A 21,891-nucleotide genomic window follows, 5' to 3' on the forward strand; every position below is an offset into this window, starting at 1 on the left:
AATCCTTTATTGTTATTTTGTAAGAGAACCTTTCCTAAAGCAGTTTATGCTATAATTAGATAGAAGACAAATAAATTTGAGAAGATACAGGTTTTCTCAATAAATTCCTGACCTTTGTGGATTTTTAAGATTGAAGTGGATGAACAGATCAGATATACACAGCATCTTATACTTTGGAAATATATTGGAATATTGTTTTGAAGAGAATTTTGACAATCTGATAATTCAATATGAAACCTCACAGGCTAGGCCGTTCTAAAATAACTCAAAATTGCATATTGCAATATTTTTCAGAAAATCTTTTTCTCCAAAATTCTATATTATTAAAGCACTGTGAGTTACAAAGTTATTCATAGTTTTGGGTTTTTTTTTTTTACATACTGTGTTTCATCATGAGTCGCACCAACTAGTTTTAGCTTTCCTCCACCAGTTTGCTTGGGTTCCCTCTCCTACCTACCCCATCCTGCCCTAGCTTGCCATGTTGACAGTCATCTTTTACATCATTACTAAAGTTTGGATCTCGTGATTTCAGTTTTGTTGGCACTGGTTTGGATATTTAGCTCTATCATTCCTTGACACCACTGATGTACCTGAATCTCCATGAGCCCTGCCGTCATTGCTTCTCACCTATCTCTTCTCCTCTTACCTATCTTTTCTCCTCTTTCCTTCTCTGTGTCTTTCTCTTTCCTCCTTACACCCTGGGGCCATGAGTGATCTAGCATCTGCCCTTTAAACCATTGCATTTCTTCGTCCAGTATCTCTAAATACCGTACATGAGATCATCCTGTGTTTGACCTTCTTCTTTTGGCTTACTTATTCAATATGATATCTTCAAGCTCCATTGATGTTGCAACTAATTGTATAATTTCATCATTCCTTACATCTGGGTAGTATTGTGTATATATAACACAATTTCATGACCCACAAATCTGCTGTTGGAAATCTAGGTTGATTCCTAATCTTAGCTATTGTACTGAGTGTACAATGAAAAATGATGTCCATATGTCTCTTGAATGAGTATTTTCCTGTCTTGGAGTAGATACCGAAAAGAAAGTATTCATAACAGTCTTATCTACTGATAAAAACTGGAACAAATAATGTTGCATTCTTATATCCCCAAAGACAATGATATATTTATGCTCATTTATCCAATTATATTTTCTTAGGGTCTTCCAGGCCCACCTGGTGAAAAGGGTGAAAATGGTGATGTTGGTCCTATGGTAAGTTTCTGTGTTTTAGTTCTTGCTTGGATATTGTTCATGTTCACATCACTAGTGCATTTTTAAGGTTTACTAATGTAAAAAAGTTGTCTTATAGTCTATGAATTTTCAGACAGTAGCTCCCCTTTTTCTTACCCAATCTGAACACATAGTTGAAATCTCTTTCATCATCTATAATAGTTGTCATATTTTCTTTTTCTCATTTTGGAATAGTATAGTTGTGTACAGAAATAATTGGCTTTAAATATTGTGATACACATTTTTACTTCTATGGTACAATTACCGATGTATATATTTACCAACATATCATATATCATATAAAATATATATAATACACAATGTATAGACATGCACCCAGTGTAAACAGATATTTATATATGAATATAAGCTAAAAATACTGTATGGTATATATATATATACATATTTGCATAAATATAAATACATAGAATTTTTTATCTTTAACTTGGGGTTTTTACTTGGACAGGTAAAACCAGTACAGCTGTACTGGTTTTTACTTGGGGTTTTTACTTGGACAGGTAAAACCAGTACAGCTGTCCAGAATTTAAAATTAGCTCGATGGATTAGCAAAATATTAAAAATAAACTTTTCTTTTAAGACAAAGTTTTAATTTAATAAGGAATATAAGGATTTATTTATTAATTAGAGTTCTGTGATGTAATTATTTGTAATTATTGATTCTGGCTTTCTGTTCTGTTCTAAATTTAATTCTCGAAGCTCAACTGAAAATTTAAATACATGTGTTTATTAAGCACTACATTAGATAAGAAAACAACTAGCCAGGTAATTGAAATCCAGAATGAAATGTAATTAGCACGTTTCCCTATTGATCCTTCCGTTCAGTAAGCATCATTCTCAACTTCCTCCAGAGTAAATATCTTCTCTTTTTATACTACCATGTTAGATTTTTAATGCTTTTCAAATAAGAAATTATTCTTACAACTGGAAAAAATTAGGGGCTGGAGAAATAAATACAGCATGTACAGCTCTTGTCTTGCACACAGCCAACTCAGGTTCAATCCACAGTACCCCACATGGTCTACCGAGCTTCTCCAGGAGTCATCTTTGAGCACAAGGCAGGAGTAAGCTCTGAACACTACAGGGTGTGGCCCAAATTCCAAAAAAAAATTTTTTTAAAGATAAGAAGAGGGGAAGAAGGGGAGTAAAACAGAGCAGCAGAGCAAAGCAGAGTACGGCAAAGACATTTATTTACATTGCCTTTATGCTCAGGCACAACCTGCTCTATCTAAAGCATTATTAGTTGCATCATGGTTCATTTTACAAAAGTAAAATAGACTTTCCTAATTGTTTAATTGTTATTGTTAATTGTGGGTGCCACACGGTGATGCTGAGAATCACTTCCAGTGGTGTTCAGGGACTGCCAGGGTCACTCTATGTAATTCTCAGGCAGCCATTCAGTGCCCTGGCTCATGCAAGGCCTGGACTCTTCCTACTTGAGCTACACCTGGACTTTTCTAGCGTTGAATCAGATCCTTTTTCTTTCTCTTTTTTTTATTTTTTGGGTCACACCCGGCGATGCACAGGGGTTGCTCCTGGCTCTGCCCTCAGGAATTACTCCTGGCAATGCTCAGGGGACCATATGAAATTCTGGGATTCGAACCCCAGTCAGCCGCATGCAAGGCAAACTTCCTACCCTCTGTGCTATTGCTCCAGCCCCCAGATCCTTTTTCTAAGGTTCAATTTCCCCACATTCAGTATGTTAAATAATCACCTGCTAAGTTGAATATAGAAATAATCACTTATAAACCAGATGTAATTCACTTTCTATAATTTCACTGAAGAGACATTTTTGGTTTCATAATTACAAAATAAAATATTAAACTGCATTGAATTCCAACTTTTGTAAACTTTAACATTTCTCTCTCACAGGGTCCGCCTGGCCCTCCAGGCCCAAGAGGTCCCCAAGGTCCAAACGGAGCCGATGTAAGAGCTATAAAATACACATATCATATGTTGAAGTTATCATGCTGTTGGTTTAATTTCATGGCAAATATTAACTAGATATGATGGAGATCTATTACTAGTATTTAATTTTAGAAGCAGAGAACAGATCAAGCATAAGCTTATTACATTTTATTTTACACGAAAATATTCTTTATATGCAATTGAATAACATCAAAATACATTTGATATAGTTCACATTCAAAATATATTTATTGTGGGTGAGAAGTATTGCATAGTCTACAATAAATTGTTAAATTCAACATGCTAAGACTGTACCTTGCAAATAGCAATAGTTCAAATGATAATTACTGAACTAGTTCAAGTTTAATGTTTATTTCTAATGATGACATAAAAGATGGTTTACATTGAATATGTACTAACCTAGGTCTATACTAAAATAACATATTTGTATACGAATCTGTCATCAGTATTTTTATCTAAAGCTTTGCTTTGAATATTTTCAGTTTATGAAGTGTGTTAGAGTAATAAAAATCATAATATGCTCAACTCTTACCCTATAAGATGTTTACTCTCAGTTACATAAAGATGCTCTCCCTAGCCAAGACAAAAGTGGGGGTATGCTGTTCTTTCCTGTTTTAGTAAACTTTTAAATGCAATGCCATCATTACATTCTTATTGTGTTTAATGAATTTAAAGGTTTTGATTTCTGTCTCTATTTTTGATGTCACCTAAACACACACCAAAAAGCCTTTCATCCTCTTTATTATTTTTCTTTTGCCTGACCTTCATTCTGGCAGGTCAGAAATAGACTGGAGCAGATGAACTAAAACTTTTAGGACTTCCTTCCTTCCTTCCTTCCTTCCTTCCTTCCTTCCTTCCTTCCTTCCTTCCTTCCTTCCTTCCTTCCTTCCTTCCTCTCTTCCTTCCTTTCTCCCTCCATCCCTCCTTCCTCTCTCATCCCTCCTTCCCTTCTCCCTCCCTTCCTCCTCTCCCCTACCTTCTCCCTCTTCCCTTCCTCCCTCCTTCCTCCCTTTGTTCCTTTTTTCCTTCCTTCCTTCCTTCCTTCCTTCCTTCCTTCCTTCCTTCCTTCCTTCCTTCCTTCCTTCCTTCCTTCCTTCCTTCTCCCCTCCCTTTCTTACTTTCTCCCTCCCTCCCACCCTCCCTCTCATTCTTCCTCCTTCCCTTCATCCCTTCCTCCCTTCTTCCCTTCTTTCCTTTCTTCCTCCCCTCCTTCCTTCTCTTCAGCCTTCCCTCTTTCATTCGTTCTGTCCTTTCCTTCCTTCCCTTCCTTCCATCTGTATTATACGAGGCCATCTTTTGGTTTTAGTGCTCTTGGAAAGGTTCACGAGGACTTCAGGATCAGAACCTAGGCTTCACATGTGCAAGTCATGTCCACAGCTTTAGACACGTCCAGATCTGAGCATTTAAAATTTTAATACTGTTTTATTAAAGTCTAAGAATTTTTTGTATTTTTCATAGCTATGTAATTCTTAACCAGAATGATCATTTGTTCCACCACAAAAATCTGTAATCATCATCTAAATCTCTCCCAATCAGTATATATAAATAAATGATATTGCTTTTGTTACCTTAGTATGACCGAAGCTGAAAGGCTTCTTTATCTTTGAATTTCTGGTGAATTTAAAAATCATTGTAGTAATATTAAATCATTCAGTGTATTGACATAGACTCAATAGTGTATAGAAATTTGACTCAAATCTGACTCAAAATAGAATGCATCATTTTGTGTCATTCTTCAAGTAGCTTGGAATAGCCACACACATATTTTATGAGACAAACTACAAATTTGTTAGTTATATATTGTAAGATATAACCATATATAAGATATTAGATATGTTGTTATATAAGAATCGAGATAACTGTTTTTCTACCAACACTGCAGGGACCACAAGGGCCTCCGGGATCTGTTGGCTCAGTGGGAGGCGTTGGAGAAAAGGTAAGAATGTTGTGATACTTGAAACAAAGAATTGAGGACTTTGGTCACATTTTTAATAAAATATGAACTACTATCACTCTGTTAAAAATATAGATAATATTTTAAGTGCATTCAATAGTATAAGTTAGTTTACAGTTATGTGAGTACCAGCATATCTACTCTTATATATAAATATTTAAATAAAATTATTTTAGTATGCCATAGTTTATAGCAATTTATTGTACTAAATTGTGTATCTAAATTTTGGCTTTAATTATTGTACACATACCTTGATGACACAATTAGAAAACTTAAGCAACAAAAAGTAAAGTTTAGAGAATTTGAGTAATTCTATCCAAGTATTATATTAGAAAAAAGTCAGGATCAACTCAAGCCATTTATGTCTGACTAGATTAAATGTCTCTATAACACTCATTACTGGAAATAGAAGAGATTAGTTGGTAAAACCAATTTAAAAGGGAAAAGAGAAGGTTTGAAATTGAACACAAATTAATCATTCATTTTGTCATATATTGAGTTTTATTTTCATTAATAATACTCTGACCTGCCTTTGACACATTTCAAAATAGTTGGCATATGACACAACATCTATGCTCAGAATAGCTTCCTTTTCTCATGAATATGATTTCACTTTAAAGATCTAATCTTTCTTTTATGAAAATGCCAGAATTATTTTTGATGCCTTATTTATGCATTCATGCTCATTTCTCTATAGAATTTTGAAGGATATTGGAATTGATATCGCATTATTTAGAAATAATTCAACAAAAATTTTCTTTCATGAGGGAAGAACACTTAATTTTACACCATAAAATATATGACAGAAATGGGTAGAAATTTCCTGACTCTTCTAATAAATAATTTAATAATATTAGAAATAAAGTCTTACCTCAAAAATAATTATGTAGGTCCCAATGTTTTGATATATCATACCTTTTAATTCAATTACTCATCCTAATTAAAGCCTTCTCAGAAAGAGAATCATAAAATATTGTATCAAAATACAATATTTGGTATTGTTTTTGTTCATCACCTGCTTGTATATTTTGACTATAATTAATTATATGTAATGATATAATTTAGTTTTTCGATTATTAAATTGGAAATTTTTCTAATTCACCTAATTCTTACTAAAATCATCTAACTTTTACTACATTTAAGTCTTGTTTTGGACTTTTGTGTACTTTGGAATTTTAAGATTTCTGACAAAAAGAGGCAGCCTAATTAAAGGTGATTTTGGAAGAATATTTTTGGTTGATTATGTAGCATTGTAGCACTGTCATCCTGTTGTTCATCGATTTGCTCAAGCGGGCACCAGTAACATCTCCATTGTGAGACTTGTCACTGGTTTTGGCATATCTAATACGCCACCGGGAGCTTGCCAGGCTCTGCAGTGCGGGCAGGATACTCTCAGTAGCTTGCTAGGCTTTCCAAGAGGGACGGAGGAATCAAACCCGGGTGGGCCCTATGCAAGGGAAACGCCCTACCTGCTGTGCTATTGCTCCAGTTCTAACCACCATAATGAGAATAATGAAGGTGACTACTGAGGATGTCACTATTAGGGAGAGGTGGTGACGTCAGCCAAATGTCCCTCTTCTCATCCTCCGCACCACTTCCTCTTGAAGTTAATGCTGTCTAGATAGTTCTGAGAAATAGTTGCTAGTTTGGGTTTTGCCCACTTAGCAATTCTAAAATATTTAAGATTCTTTTAAGGTTATATAATTTGTTTTCTAACGCTTTGGGGTGTAGTTGCAACATTTTTAAGTACTTCACTTGCATCGTTTTATGCCTTTTTTTGGTTACTCCTGAAGATACATCTGCAAGCCAGATGTTTTGGGTTTTGTGAAACTCCCTTTGGTACTGTTTCTATTTGTTTAATGCAGATCTGATAACAGCTCCCTAAACTCCCAGTCTTAAGAGAATGATTCATTCACTCATTCATGTTGGTTATTTATCTTCTTACAAATATAATGTACCTGAGTATAAGAATTATTTTAAAAATATTTTGAATTTTACTCTATAAAATTCTTTTTTTTGTGATAAAGAGCAGGAACTAAGCAAAAGTTTTTTGCCCTCCGGGGTATAGAGGAATATAATCTGTTGTAACTTGCAGTTTACTGATGTCAGCCTTGAATCTGGATCAATTCTTATTTTTACTTTTTAAATTTTATTGCAAGTTAAAATTAAGTGAAAAGGAAAAGCTAGTCTTTCTTTACATTCATAACACTTTACTTGAATCTGTTTAACCTATTTTCTGTGCAATATATATTTGTTAAAATGATTTTAACATAAGTAATTTCATTTCAGTGATTTCTTCAAAGCAACACAGTATATCAGGATACTACCTTAGATTTAATATACATTTTATGACTTTAAGCATGTACGGTAATTATTGTCCCTTGTGAAGAAAACTTTAACCTAAAACTAGTGCATTCTACAGTAGAATAAAATAGTTAAATGTACTAAGTTTAAAATTAAACACTTTTTATGTGCCAGTACTCTTCTCAGAATTGGTATTTTTATTAATTATTATTTTTATAAATACCACAATAATCTGCTAATGCTGCATTTATAAAAATGTAGTATTGTGGTTTATTTCTGTTTTGTTTCAAAATATTAAAAAACATTTTAGATAATATTTATTTTACCTTCAGTAATTTCTATTCATGTTGTCCACACACGTAAAAATTTTAATCTTCATATCTATATTGAAAAATGAACACTGATTCATTGCTCTCAAAACTAAGTCTGTAGGAAAGTCATCTTTAAATTTGAATCATTTAAGCTCATTTATTTTCTACCATTGCCTGTACTTCAACTTTTTAATTAAAAAATTAAAATATATTTGGATTTTTGGTTGAGTATGTAGCACTGTAGCACTGTCATCCCGTTGCTCATTGATTTGCTCGAGCAGGCACCAGTAACGTCTCCATTGTGAAACCTGTTGCTACTGTTTTTGGCATATCGAATATGCCATGGGTATCTTGCCAGGCTCTGCCGTGTGGGTGGGATACTCTTGCTCTACAAGAGGGATGGAGGAATTGAAACCCGGGTCGGCCGTGTGCAAGGCAAATGCCCTACCCGCTGTGGCAAGCAACCCGTGGCATATTCGATATGCCAAAACCAGTAACAACAAGTCTCACAGTGAAGATGTTACCAGTGTCCACTTGAGCAAATCGATGAACAATGGGCTGACAGTGCTATAGTGCTCCAATATTTAGATTACTTTCATACTGCATATTGATTTGAAAAATAAAAGTGAACAACAAAACATATAGAGACTATTTTTAAAATGTAGTTATTTCTTCTGAGATCTAATATCTGTGGAATCACACAAGATTATGTATAATAAAATGTTTTCTATTTGATTAATGGTCTACTTGTTTCTTTTCTTCAAGCTTTACTGAAACACACTTGACAATTAAAAGCTATTTAAGATATGTAGCTTGATCGATTTATATGATGATGATGATGTAGCTCGAGGTTTCAGTATTCCTATTCATTGTGAAATTGTCTCTACACTCTAGTTAATGAACAATTATATGATATTACATAATTTTCTTTATTTGACCATATGGTTAAAACACTCAATATTTACCTTCTCAGAAAATTTTAAGTATACTGTTCAGCATTATTAAGTGCATTAGATTTTAGATTGTATACCTTTTGTGGTACCAAAATTTTGTCTCTTTGACAAATGTCTTATAATTTTTCACACTCCTTAGCTCAGTTATTACGAATTTTATGCTTTTCTCTGATGACATTGTTTACAATTTTTCATTTAACTGAGATCATATTGTATCATACTGTTTATCTTTGTAATACATAAAAACAGACATTCTGCAAGTGCTTTGAGTTAAACTACTGAAGTTTTATTTTTGAAGTTGAATAATGCTTCATAATACAAGTCTTATATGTTTTTCCATGGAGATAGCTGAAATTTCATTACTATGTGAACAAAATAAATGCAATATCTAATACCTAATAAATGTAAGACCTAGACAGGTGGCAATATCTGTTATTTATCTTGATATAAAAAACAATTTATGTGTTATAAAAAAATTAATTTCTAAAAAAGCATTTGATATCTCCTGTCATATAGTTGATTCAGAAATTTAAATTTAATGTAAAACATTTATACTTATTTATTAGTATGATCTATTAGAATGTGGTTTTATAAAGGAATATTTTGTGAAAAAATACTTGTTTTTCATTATCTACTAGTGTCTGATTTTGAGATGAAACATAATACTTAAATTTACTTATTTACTTAAATATAATATTACATGTAACGTATTTCTTGATATAAAGTAATAGTAGCAGATGGTTATAAATAAAACCAATTATCCTATGTACTGTATATCTGCCCGCATGGCAGAGCCTGGCAAACTACCCGTGGCATATTCAGTATGCCAAAAACAGTAACAACAAGTCTCACAGTGGAGACATTACTGGTGCCCGCTCGAGCAAATTGATGAACAATGGGATGACAGTGACAGTTACATAATATTTAATGCTTATTGATGCTAATATATTATCCTAAATATAGCATTATATATAGTGTGGTTTTACACACAGAATGTAATAGTATCTAAGTAATGAATTAAACTATGTAGTCTTCAAATTCAGTCTGAAAATATGTATTTCTTTCAAAATTAATTTTTAAAAAGCTAGGATAATGGCATCTGAAGAGTGTTTATAGTGACAATATTTTATGAATCAACGGTTAGGACTTGTAAAGTGTCAGTAAAGAAAATATAAGGCATAATATATCACCTCTAACAAAATTTTATAGAGTTGGGCATCAATAAGCCAAAGACATGTATACCCAAGTAAGTCAGTCTCACATACTTGATGAAAAGCAACCAGAAAGTTAGAACTCAAATAATACTTTCAAACTCAAGAAAATTTAATCTTTGATTTTCAAAATAGTGATTATCTTTATTTTTGGTAATGTCACCTCAAGAAATATGAAGGAACCAAAAAAAGAGAAATGTGAAGGAATCTTTGAATATACTTATAATGCTGCATTTGATAGTTGATTTCATGATGCCTTTAATTTGTTGAAGTTAGGAACACTCCTATGGTAATAATGTACAAAATTATTTTAATATATGGTTCCATTGCTTAAGGAATAGCACAAATTAAATTAGAATATAAAACATTTTAAAATAATCATCTTAATATTAAATTATATTGCACATCTTAGAGTCTTAAATGTTTTCTTCTGACAATTATTTATAGCCATTAAAACAATGAGTAATAAAAATCTACTATTTGGGGGACAGAGTGATAGGGGGACACAGCTGGTAGGGCATCTTGCACATGTGCCTTGCATATGGCTGACCTTGGTTACATATGGCTGATCCCCAGCATCCCATATGGTCCACCAAGCACCGATAGGAATAATTCCCGAGTGCAGAGACAGGAGTAAACCCTGAGTATCATTGGGTGTGACCAAAAAAGAAAAAAGAAAAAAAAATGTGCTATTTGTCATAGTATAAATGAATTTATATTTTAGTAAAATAATAGCACTGTAGTATTGCCATCCTAATTTTCATCTATTTGCTCGAGTGGGCACCAGTAATGTCTCTGTTGTGAGACTTGTTGTTACTGTTCTTGGCATATAGATTATGCCACAGGTAGCTTGCCAGGCTCTGCTGTGCTGGCGGGATACTCTCGGTAGCTTGCCGGGCTCTCCAAGAGGGACAGAGGCATTGAATCTGGATAGGCCACATGCAAGGCAAATGCCCTACCTGCTGTGTATCACTCCAGTCCAGTTAAACAATACTTGAAATAATTCATTTGACACAATATTAACATGAAAGTGCAAATATATAATTTGTTGGGAGGAAATATACAGATGTCATACATGGTTTGTATTGTTCGGTGGCAATCTGGGTTAATATGTTGACTGTTAATTAACTGCTCATCTCAATGTATATAAACTTTCAAATACTGCCTTCTCACTTAGAAAATAAAATGATCAATATCAATAATCAATGTGAAATATCAGTTTGTGTTCTGATTTGAGTTTTTCTTCATAGGGTGAACCAGGAGAAGCTGGGAACCCAGGGCCTCCCGGAGAAGCAGGCACTGGCGTAAGTACTGTCTTCTTGTTGATGTGGAATGTTGTAAGTCCAGAAGTAACTTTTGTGGTGGGGGTCCCCTGTGGGGCTGTGTGCCACCAGGACTGCACCAGGAATGCCAAGACGAAATTCCCTGCCAGCTTATCTACCTGGTCTTATGTGTTCAGACATGTTCTAGACATTTGAGCCATCTCACAGTCCTCAGAATTACTATTTTTGTTTTAGGGATTTTTTTATTCTCTACCAGAGATATCTCCTGGCTCTGTCATGGGAGATGCCCATGTCAGTGCTTGAGGGTAAATACACATAGCTGGGTACCAGACTAGACCTCCCGCATGCAAAGCGGACACCCACCCTGTGGCGTTGTCACTCTGCCTGCCTAGGGTATCTGGAATTACTCAGGGTGCATTTAAAACATGCAAATTTAAAACTTGCAAATCCTAGATTTAGCTATTTTTACTTTCTCCCCAACCCTTTAAGAATGATTACAAAACTAAAAAAAAAAAAGAATGATTACAAAACTTTGCTGTTGATATTTTTGGAGATCCTGTGCATATTTTGTTGTACATAAACACTGAAAAACAAACTCTGGGTTGGAGAGAAGATACAGTGGTTAAGATATTTGCCTAGCATGCACCTGATTGGAGTTGATACCTGGAACCATAGATGGTCTCCCATCAGGAGTATGATCCCTGAGCACCAGGCCAAGAGTACTGTCAGGGATGACTGCAAAATCCAAACCCAAAATAAAATCACAGAAATTGGAAAACTCATACTTGGTTAGAGCATTACAACTAGAATCTGCTGATTGTATAATTTTGGTAGAGTCTCTTCAAAAACAAATAACATGGCTGTATCAAAGAGAAATTTGTGAATTTTGATAACATGATATTAAAGCTCAGATTGATTTACACTGATAGTTCATTTGATCCCCAGAAATATAGTTTGATAATGTCTGGAGACATACTTGCTTGTCACATGTGGGGGAGTGGTAACTAGATATAATTAGTATTTTTCATGGATATTATCAAATATTTTGCAATGCACAGGATCCTGATATTCTTGAGTATTGATTACTTATTGATTAATTAATTATTGATTCTGATATTCATATGTTATGAATCTCCTCAAGATTTTTAAATCAGTTGTTCTTTTCCTTACATTGTGTAGGGTCCCAAAGGAGAAAGAGGAGAGAAAGGAGAAGCTGGTCCCCCTGGGGCTGCTGGCCCTCCTGGTGCTAAGGGACCCCCAGGTGATGATGGTCCTAAGGGTAACCCGGTGAGTGAGCTTGTTTCTGTCAAATCATTAAGAAACTTGCCATGGAACAGTAGGAACTACAGTACTTTGGTTGGTAGCTGATGAAATAAATCTTACATTATTTCATAAATTCCTAAGCAGTGCCAAGATTTAATTCAAATGTGTATGTATAGCAGGAGAGAAGAAATATTCTCACCTGGTCTTACCCCAACTTTTGTCTTTCAATTTCAGCATATTGTGATTTAATAAAAGTCTTTTTCCATCTTTATCTTTAATTTCATATCATTATTCCAGGGTCCTGTTGGTTTCCCTGGAGATCCTGGTCCCCCTGGTGAGCCTGGCCCTGCAGTAAGTATCATAAAAAGGCCAAGAAACTATTTTAGTGAAATGTCCCCAGTGTCCTTATTGATAAGTTACAGGAAAAAATTACTTAAGTGGACCCCCAAATAGAAAAAAAGGGGGAAATAAACTGTAATTATGGCTACAACAGAGTTGGAGACTATTTCAGTATTTTGAGTGATGATTCCTATCATTTGCTTAAATTTTCCATACCTTGTTGGTCTATAAAAACTTTATGGCTAGCAGTGTTAAAGTTATAGCTTCCTTGCTCTCATTTCAGTCTCTTCTAAGTGCATATCCTTTCTCAAACCTAGATTTTTTTCATGGCAATACATTCACTGATCTTGACGTATAAAGGGAGATCATAAAAATGCCTGGGTTCATTTTTCTATTGATTATCGTAGGGTCAAGATGGTGTTGGTGGTGATAAAGGAGAAGATGGAGACCCTGGGCAGCCGGTTAGTAAGAGCACTGTTTGTATTTTAATTCTAAAACAAGAGTACCAATAATATTTGAATTATAGTCCAAAATCATGGAGTATTTCCTGTTGTGATTTAAGAAATAAGCAAGATATTCACAGTAGCATATAGAGTCATAGTATACTAATAATTTGACCACATTATTTTCAGTTTGGTGGCTCATCCATTTGTGTTAAATAAAGTTACTTTTAAAATCTAGGACTGACGAGTGTTCATAGTGACAATATTTTATGAATCAACAGTTGGAACTTGTCAAATGTCAGTCAAGAAAATATAAGGCATAATGTGTTCCCTCTAACAAAACTTTTTAGAGAGTTGGGCATTAACAAACCAAAGACATGCAATGTACATCCAGATAAGTCAGTCTCACATACTTGATAAGAGGCGACCAAAAGTTAAAACTCAAATAGTACTTTTAGCTTATCACTAACATGAATTGCTTCAAATGCTAACCAAAATTAACACAGCATGACAGAGACAGTGTTTTAAATTTTTAAATGAACTTTGGAAGAGTTAGGATAGTACTGATACATGTGATTATTTCGGGGAAAGTAATGAAGGACACTTAGTTAAGCAGGAATCAAACTTCCAGCAGTAGCTACCCCAACTGGGTATTTACCTGCATATAAGCTTATTCTGTGTATGTAAGATTTGCAAATAGTACTCCAGAATGTTGCTCATTTCTTGGCATAAAAATACGAGTGTTGATCAAGAACTTTATGGGCAATATTTTTGGGTTAATAAATATATATGATATTCATAGAATAATCAACCACATAATTTTGTTAAGTAGGTTGTCCATTAGATATTTACTAGAGATAAATCAGCACTTTAAAAAGAACAGTTTTACAGAAAAGGAATTTGATCCTTCTTTCAACAAAGAAGAAATTTTCTGTGAATCTACCAGCTCTGGGAATAGATATGTAGAGGAAATTTAGATATTTGGAATAGGAGTGATAATTTCTAAGGAACATCAATGTAAGAAAATCAAAATCAAGGTTTAGTTTAGTGAAGAATTTGAAAGGTGCTGTGGGCACTGTATTAATATTCAATTTCTTAATTTAATTGCTTCATTTTGTAGGGTCCTCCTGGCCCCTCTGGTGAGGCTGGTCCACCGGGTCCCCCTGGGAAAAGAGTAAGTTTTTGCTTTTTTTATTTGAACATAATTATTTACCATGTAGGTAAAACTGTATGACCTATATAGTATATAGGCAGTAGATTACCATGATGCTGAAAAATAGAGATCCTAGAAATAGGGTTACTTGCAAAACACTGAACCACTTTTAACTCTGTATCACAATTAAATGGAGTTTGCCACTTTTCTGTGTTGTTACTCCCTCTGTGTAAATGGCTGTTACATATGACTCTAGTGGTTCTCTGGATTAAGCTCCTGAGGTAACAAGGATCTAAAAGGCCAGCTAGTCAAAACTACATACTTGACAGAAATGCTTCAAAAGCCCATAAGGTATGTGCGGAATTAAGAAACAGGTATTAAAAAATCATAGATGTGACTAAATAATGGAGAAGGTATCTTCCAAGAAGCAGTAGGACAATACATAATAATTGTGAGCTAATTACTATTATTAGGTTAGAAAAAATCATCATGTGTTGCCTAGTAAATTTAATGTGAAGATATTTTACTATGTTGTAATCTAGGGCTGTAACCCTTTAACATATCATCTAGGGACATACCTATATAATAACTTTTAGACCTTTCCAAAGAGACATGTGTAAATTCTCATTTCACAAAAGAGAAATGTGATGAGACATCTTCATGAACTAAAACATATATGGCATTGAAAAAATATATTTCAAACAGCTGGAGTCAAAGCTATGTCTCACACATCGTTTTTTTTTTTATTTTTTTTTATTTTATTGAATCACCATGTGAAAAGTTACAAAGTTCTCAGGCTTATGTCTCAGTTATACAATGTTCAAACACCCGTCCCTTCACCAGTGCCCATATTCCACCACCAAAAACCCCAGTATGCCTCCCACCCCCACCCCCCACTCCCACCTGGGTAACTGATAAATTTCACTCTTCTCTTTACCTTGATTACATTCCATATTTCAGCACAAAACTCACTATTGTTGTTGGTCACACATCGTTTTAAGACAAAAAATAAGTATATAAAGTCAAACTGAGGGGCATTTTCTAGTGAACTTTATTTATTTATGTAACATGTCAAAAGATATAAAAAGTGGTTTCACATTCAAACATAGTTGGTAAAAAGAATTAAAATTAAGGCAATATATTAAAAATATGTTATATAGAAGTTAGTAAATTAAAAATTTTAGATTAGAAGTTGGGCTGGAGCGATAGCACAGCGGTTGGGCGTTCGCCTTTCACGCGGCCAACCCACCCCTCTCAGAGAGCCCGGCAAGAGTATCGAGCCCGCACGGCAGAGCCTGGCAAGCTACCTGTGCGTATTGGATATGCCAAAAACAGTAACAATAAGTCTCTCAATTAGAGATGTTACTGGTGCCCGCTCGAACAAATTGATGAGCAACGGAGTGACAGTGACAGATTAAAAGTTATTTTTCTGGGGTTGCTATAGTTGCAAATGATATGTAGGCATATGTTGAGACTGGTATAATATTTAACTACCTCATTTCCTGTTCATATTTTCCTTTAGTATTTTTTTAAGTTATTTAATAGATTTCTGCTTTCTAATGATTACAAAACAATCTCATCAAAATTTGATGATGTTTTATTTTCTGATTTTAAGTAGTGATTTAAACATACACGCTAAGCTTTTTTAATCCATTCTAGTCACTTTGGAAACAAAATTAGAAAATTTTGTATCTATGAATTATTGATGGAGAGAGAACGGTGATGACTTTGCATTGCTTACAAAGCTATTTACATCCATTTTGATAGAGCAGAAAAATCACCTTAGGTCAGCCTGACTGAGCATCATTATCTAGATTTTCATCTTTTAGAAGAACACTGTATCATTAAATTTAACCGGAAAGCTATTTAGCACTGTTTGTTAAATTGTGTCCTACATAAGGTGTGTATTAATGGGCAGGCTTAGTTATCATATCTGTTCTACAAAATATTCTTTCTACACTAGGGTGAAATGTTTTAATGGTGTAGAAGATTATTCCAGATAATTTTGCTATTAATCTATAATTTTTTCTTATTTAACACCAGCAATAATCGCTTGCACTCTTTTAAATTATGGTGAACCATCAGTTGATATAGTGAACAGCTTCAGCTTAACCTAAGAAAACTAGTAATTGCTTTAAAAAAAAAAAGGAAAGAAAGAAATTAAGAAAAGTATACATTATTTAGATCTCAAACAATATAAACTTACCTTTAATAATTTAATATCAGCATAAAGAAATCTCATATGCTATTGTGTTAAAAGAAGCAGACCTGATTTCAAATGTTTGTTTTGTTTCATAGAAATATGACATGAATATAAATTAATTCATTTGTGAGTCAGCTTTCTTATTTGTAAGATGGATAGGTGACAAATAACTTTAGTACCAGAATTGAGAACTAAATTAAATTAATAAAATCAAAATTTAAAGCAGCAAGATCAATGTCCAGATTTAATAGGAATTCAAATTAGTGGCTGCTCTTATTAAGGTGGTAAAATAAGTTTCAAATAGTGACATTATATAGAAATAAAATAAGTAGTGGGTGAAATATACCATAGAAGAGAAAAATAAGAAATTTCTTTTTTTTCTTTTGGGGGATTTTGAGGCCACACCTCAGTATGCTCAGGTTTTACTTCTCACTCTGAGCTCAGGGATCACGCATGGTGATGCTCAGGGTGATGGAACCCAAGATAACTGCATGCAGGGTGATCTTTCTAGCCTAACTGAACTCTCCTCTGAGACCCCAGACATTTCTACTTTCTAATTGAAAATATTAAAATTAAATTAATTGTAATTTGAAAAGAAGCTTGATTTTGTCTATTGTTAAATTTTACTTTTTCCATAGATTTTCATAGTCAACTGTGTATACTTACAAAATTATACAAGATAGGGCTGGTAGCTTAAAGTTCCAGAGCAAAGACTAGAATAGAGTGTCCCTGGGTTCAGCTCCTGGCCATGTGCAGTCACTTTAGTACCACTGGGTAGATTACAGTACTCAGCTGAAGTGTCATTGACAGCAGTGGACCCCATCTCTTCACCATCTGCCTGGGAGAAACGCCCCTAGACCCCACAAAAGTTTGTAGAACATAGTACATTTTCAGAACAGAGCAACTGTGATTTTATTAAAATTGATACATACCGTGTTCCTTATTCCACGGCGCATATTTGTATAAAAGTGTGCAATATATATTATTGAAATATATATGATATTCATGATAACTATTCCCAAGGAATGGAGCATTTAAATTCCTAATGACCTCTCATGTTTTAATAAAATTAATTTTCTTTTAAATAGCAGTGACTTCGAACTGTATTGAGTTAAAATGGTATGGTTTAATGGTACAATAAGTAGGAAGGAAATACTTGGGCAGATAAATATAATCCACATGTAAGGTCAATCTATTTACACAGTGGGTAAAGAGAAAGTACCTCAGCCTACAGGCGTAGGTGATTTTTATGAGCTGAAACTGATGGAAAAACTCTCTCTTCAGCAGCCTTTGAGTTCCGACAATAGACAGCAATGTGCCTGATGCAGTAGCCTCTGTGGAAACAGTACAAACATATCTGTGCATTAAATATATAATTTCTACACATTTCCATCAAATGCATTACTTCCTTATGTTCTTAATTTCCTTTAATCCAATTAGCAGGTATAGTATTCTGTAAACATTGTTTATATTTTGTAGAAATTAGTACCACCACTATATTTAGTTTCTTCGCATGGAGGGGACCATAGGTAATCTGTAATAATTTTTCTGCAATATCTTGTAGCAGAAGTAGTAATGATTAGAAATGTATTCAAACATACAGTTTCTTTATCCATGAGTGAATCTTACAAATAAATGATAACAAATCTTCCAAATAGAATATTGATTAGAATTTTGAACATGACAGTGATGCTGAGAAAACACCTTTCTAACAACTATTGAACAAGTGGGAAAATTAAGTTGTTATTTGCAGCATACATATATTCTGCCATATGTTTGTAATATCTTCTGAAGGCATGAGAAGATTATAAAGTTAGTACCAATAAGCCATGAAATTTTAATGTGCAGGTAATTATTAAAGGATTTGAAGGCAAAAACTGTTCTATCCCATGTATTGAAAATAATTCTAGAGCTGAAACAATTTAAATCATAACAAAAAGCCATATAAATTAAAGAGAATTATAAGCAGTCCAGTTGATATTGTATAATGTAAAATCAAGACATTTTAGTAATATATAGTAAAAATACGGTATAGAGGCATACCACATATGTATATGAAGGGATGCCATTATGGAACAGAAAACTTTTGTTAAAATTTTATCAGTATCATGCTTTATGAGTATTTTCCAATCAGATCATTCCTATGGTTTGATTATATGAAAGTGCAAGTGTAGTTAGCTAGATTAAGTCCTCATTCTTTTATGCAGAAACATGAGAAATATCAGAGTCAAGAAATCCTTTTGGAATGCAGCAGTCCTTGACTTGACTCATTTGTGGGACTCTTTTGTAGTTTATTTGCACTAAAAATTCTCTAGGCTCTTTAAACTTGAATTTTCATTTCTCCTTTGAAGCGAAAACATTATTTTCCTTACATTTTTTAGACAGCTGATGAATTGCCTTTTTAAAAACCAAGATGAAGATCCTGTATGTAAAACTATGCAAATGAAGTTAGGACCCTATATGTCACTAATTTAAGGGAAACTTTCAAAGAGAAAGGAAAAGCCCTTTGTTCAGCTGGATTCCATAATTTTTGTTCCTTAAATGTTATTCATTAATGTTGTTTATTCACTTTAACATTTTAGACATCAAAGTAATTTAATGTTTTGTGCTATGGAATATTTAAAGCTTCAATACAAAAGTCCTGTTGCTTAATCACATCAAACTTAAAGGATGCATTTTAATGCATATGTCATTATTAACATATTGTTGCTACTTCAAAAGACTATATAACACATAAATTTCATAACCTTGGATTGAGGCACAGTGAATGGTTAATTATATGTGAAGTTACAGTGATGATATTGATAAAATAACTGTGAATAATGTCTTAATTGACTCTCAGAAATGAATTCATAGAACTCTCAGAATTTATGAAGTGCTTGATACTCATTTTAAAAGTGGTTTAAAAAGACAATATGAAATAAACTTGTATATTCACCATCAGAATATTGATATCACATCTGAAATAGAAACTCATCTTTCTACCTCATCTTATTCTCACCAATTAATGACACTGAGCTGCTGTCCCTAACCTCCACCTCAGTCTCAGCTAATGGTTTTGAGTATGATTCATAACAGAAATAGAAGTAAAAAAAAATAAAAAGTCTGGGAGAAAATAAATGCAATTTCAAAGAGATAATTAAGGTGTTTTTTTTTCTATGTCTGAACTTGTATGGAAAAAAAATAGAAAAGTGAGAGTCGACGTTTTGACATGGTAAAGGACAGGAGGAGGGGAGACCGCTGGAACACATGCTTTGCGTGCTGGAGCCCCAAGTTCATTCCCAGTATCCAAGTCCTGCACACTCCCACCCTAGGCCCAGCAATAAGCTGGGAGCAGTCTCCAGCATTGTAGCTCTCCCTGCTGGAGGTCTACAAGGTAGTCCATACATGCCTATAAATCTCCCCTTTATTTTTTTGTTGGACTGGAGCGATAGCACAGCAGGTAGGGCGTTGGCCTTGCACATGGCCGACCTGGGTTCGATTCCTCCACCCCTCTCGGAGAGCCTGGCAAGCTACCGAGAGTATCCCGCCCGCACGGCAGAGGCTGGCAAGCTACCCATGGCATATTCAATATGACAAAAACAGTAATAAGTCAAAAAATGGAGACATTACTGGTGCCCGCTCGAGCAAATTGATGAACAATGAGATAACAGTGACAAATTGAATCTTAAATCTTATTTAAGAAAAATTAAAAGTCAAGGAATCCATGGCCAGGAAAATGGCTCAAAGGGCTAGAGCAAATGCTTTGAATGAGGGCTGTTTTGCATTTGGACCTGCTCATGCATGGTCCCAGAACAATGCCAGGAACAACACATGCATAGAGCCCTGTATAACCTCTGGTGCTGGCAGGTGTGGCCCCAAACAGTGTCAAAATAGGAAATAGTAGCACTGTTGTCCCATTGTTCATTGATTTGCTCGAGTGGGCACCAGTAACGTCTCCATTGTGAGACTTGTGGTTACTGTTTCTGGCATATCGAATATGCCTCAGGGAGCTTGCCAGGCTCTGCCATGTCGGTGGGATACTCTCAGTAGCTTGCCGGGATCTCCGAGGGATGGAGGAATCGAACCTGGGTCAGCCACGTGCAAGGCAAACACCCTACCCGCTATGCTATCCCTCCAGTCCATAGGAAATAGCATTATGATAAAATACATTTATAGCCCTTCTGTAGCTACCTAATTTCTCTTTCTCTTTGCCTAGCATATCATTCTGTGGGCAAAAGCTCTCTTTATACCGTAAGAATCACCATAAATTACAATGTTATAAAATTATTCGTAATTGAGTGTCAGGCATGCAGTGTTCCAACACCAATCCCTTCACCAGGGTCCTTTTCCTGCCATTATTGTCTCCAGTTTTCCTCCAGCTCCACCCTTGGCCTCCCTCCTATAGAAGGTACTAAAGGCACTATTTTCTTTTTCTTTTTTCCGTTTTCAGTTTCCAGATAGGGCATCATGCATGTCACTTGACTTCCTTTCAGTACCTAATCCTGGCAAAGTGTGATTTTCCTTATCCTTGTCCTAGTGGTCTCTCTCTGACCTACCCCCGCCCCACCCATGGTCATCTTCCAGCTCAGGACCTTTCTCCTGCTCTTCACTTTTATTTCTTTCAGGCATTTCTTATTCCTTTACTATGTTTCTTTATATCCTACATATGAAAAAGCCCTCCTGTCTGACCAAGTTAGTTTCCTGATCATGCTGACTTCATGATTCTGTGTCATTTCTAGCACATACATGTTCTACCTAGAATATTGAAGATCATATAAAATAAATCATCTTTTTCTATATCAGTTGCTTATAAGATTTAGAATTTCCATATTTTATTTTTTACAATGTCTATGTAAAGATAAGAAGCAAATCAGAATATCAGTTTCCAGTTCTGACTTTGTATTACAGGACCATAATATGCAATATATTTTCATCAATTTCAAGTTTCTAGTTAAAGCAGGATTGAGAACATGAAAGCTGTATTTTCTGTGTTTATTAATAGCATAAATGGAAAAGTCACTGTTGATATAGTCAAAAAAGCATTTTCTGAGATTGAAGAGATGTTCATGTTCTTCTGGATTAAGCTGATAAGTACTTAAATTTTATGCAAAAATCCCTGTTTAGATTCTGGCACCACAAGCTAAACCAAACACCTCCAGAAGTGACCAAGCCAGGAGGAACCTCTGAGAAGCATAGATGTTATTAAAAAAATAAATAAATATACAAATGTCTTTTTAAATACTATTTTGCTTTACTTTGCCTTAGGTTGATAAAAGGTGTAGATGCAATGGAGTACATATAAAACAT

General features: G+C 34.4%; 1 protein-coding gene across 1 annotated transcript in view; it reads left to right on the forward strand.

Moving 5' to 3' along the window:
• Positions 1-21,891, forward strand: part of COL11A1 (collagen type XI alpha 1 chain) — a 214,953-nt gene that overhangs the window by 167,005 nt on the left and 26,057 nt on the right. Inside the window, exons 47-54 of the mRNA XM_004614663.2 lie at positions 1,167-1,220; positions 3,129-3,182; positions 5,068-5,121; positions 11,169-11,222; positions 12,381-12,488; positions 12,762-12,815; positions 13,211-13,264; positions 14,367-14,420. Of these exons, the coding sequence (XP_004614720.1) occupies positions 1,167-1,220; positions 3,129-3,182; positions 5,068-5,121; positions 11,169-11,222; positions 12,381-12,488; positions 12,762-12,815; positions 13,211-13,264; positions 14,367-14,420 (486 nt within the window). The remainder of the gene's footprint in view (positions 1-1,166; positions 1,221-3,128; positions 3,183-5,067; positions 5,122-11,168; positions 11,223-12,380; positions 12,489-12,761; positions 12,816-13,210; positions 13,265-14,366; positions 14,421-21,891) is intronic.

The sequence above is a fragment of the Sorex araneus genome, chromosome 8 (genome assembly GCF_027595985.1).
Source record: "Sorex araneus isolate mSorAra2 chromosome 8, mSorAra2.pri, whole genome shotgun sequence".
NCBI classification, from domain to species: domain Eukaryota; kingdom Metazoa; phylum Chordata; class Mammalia; order Eulipotyphla; family Soricidae; genus Sorex; species Sorex araneus.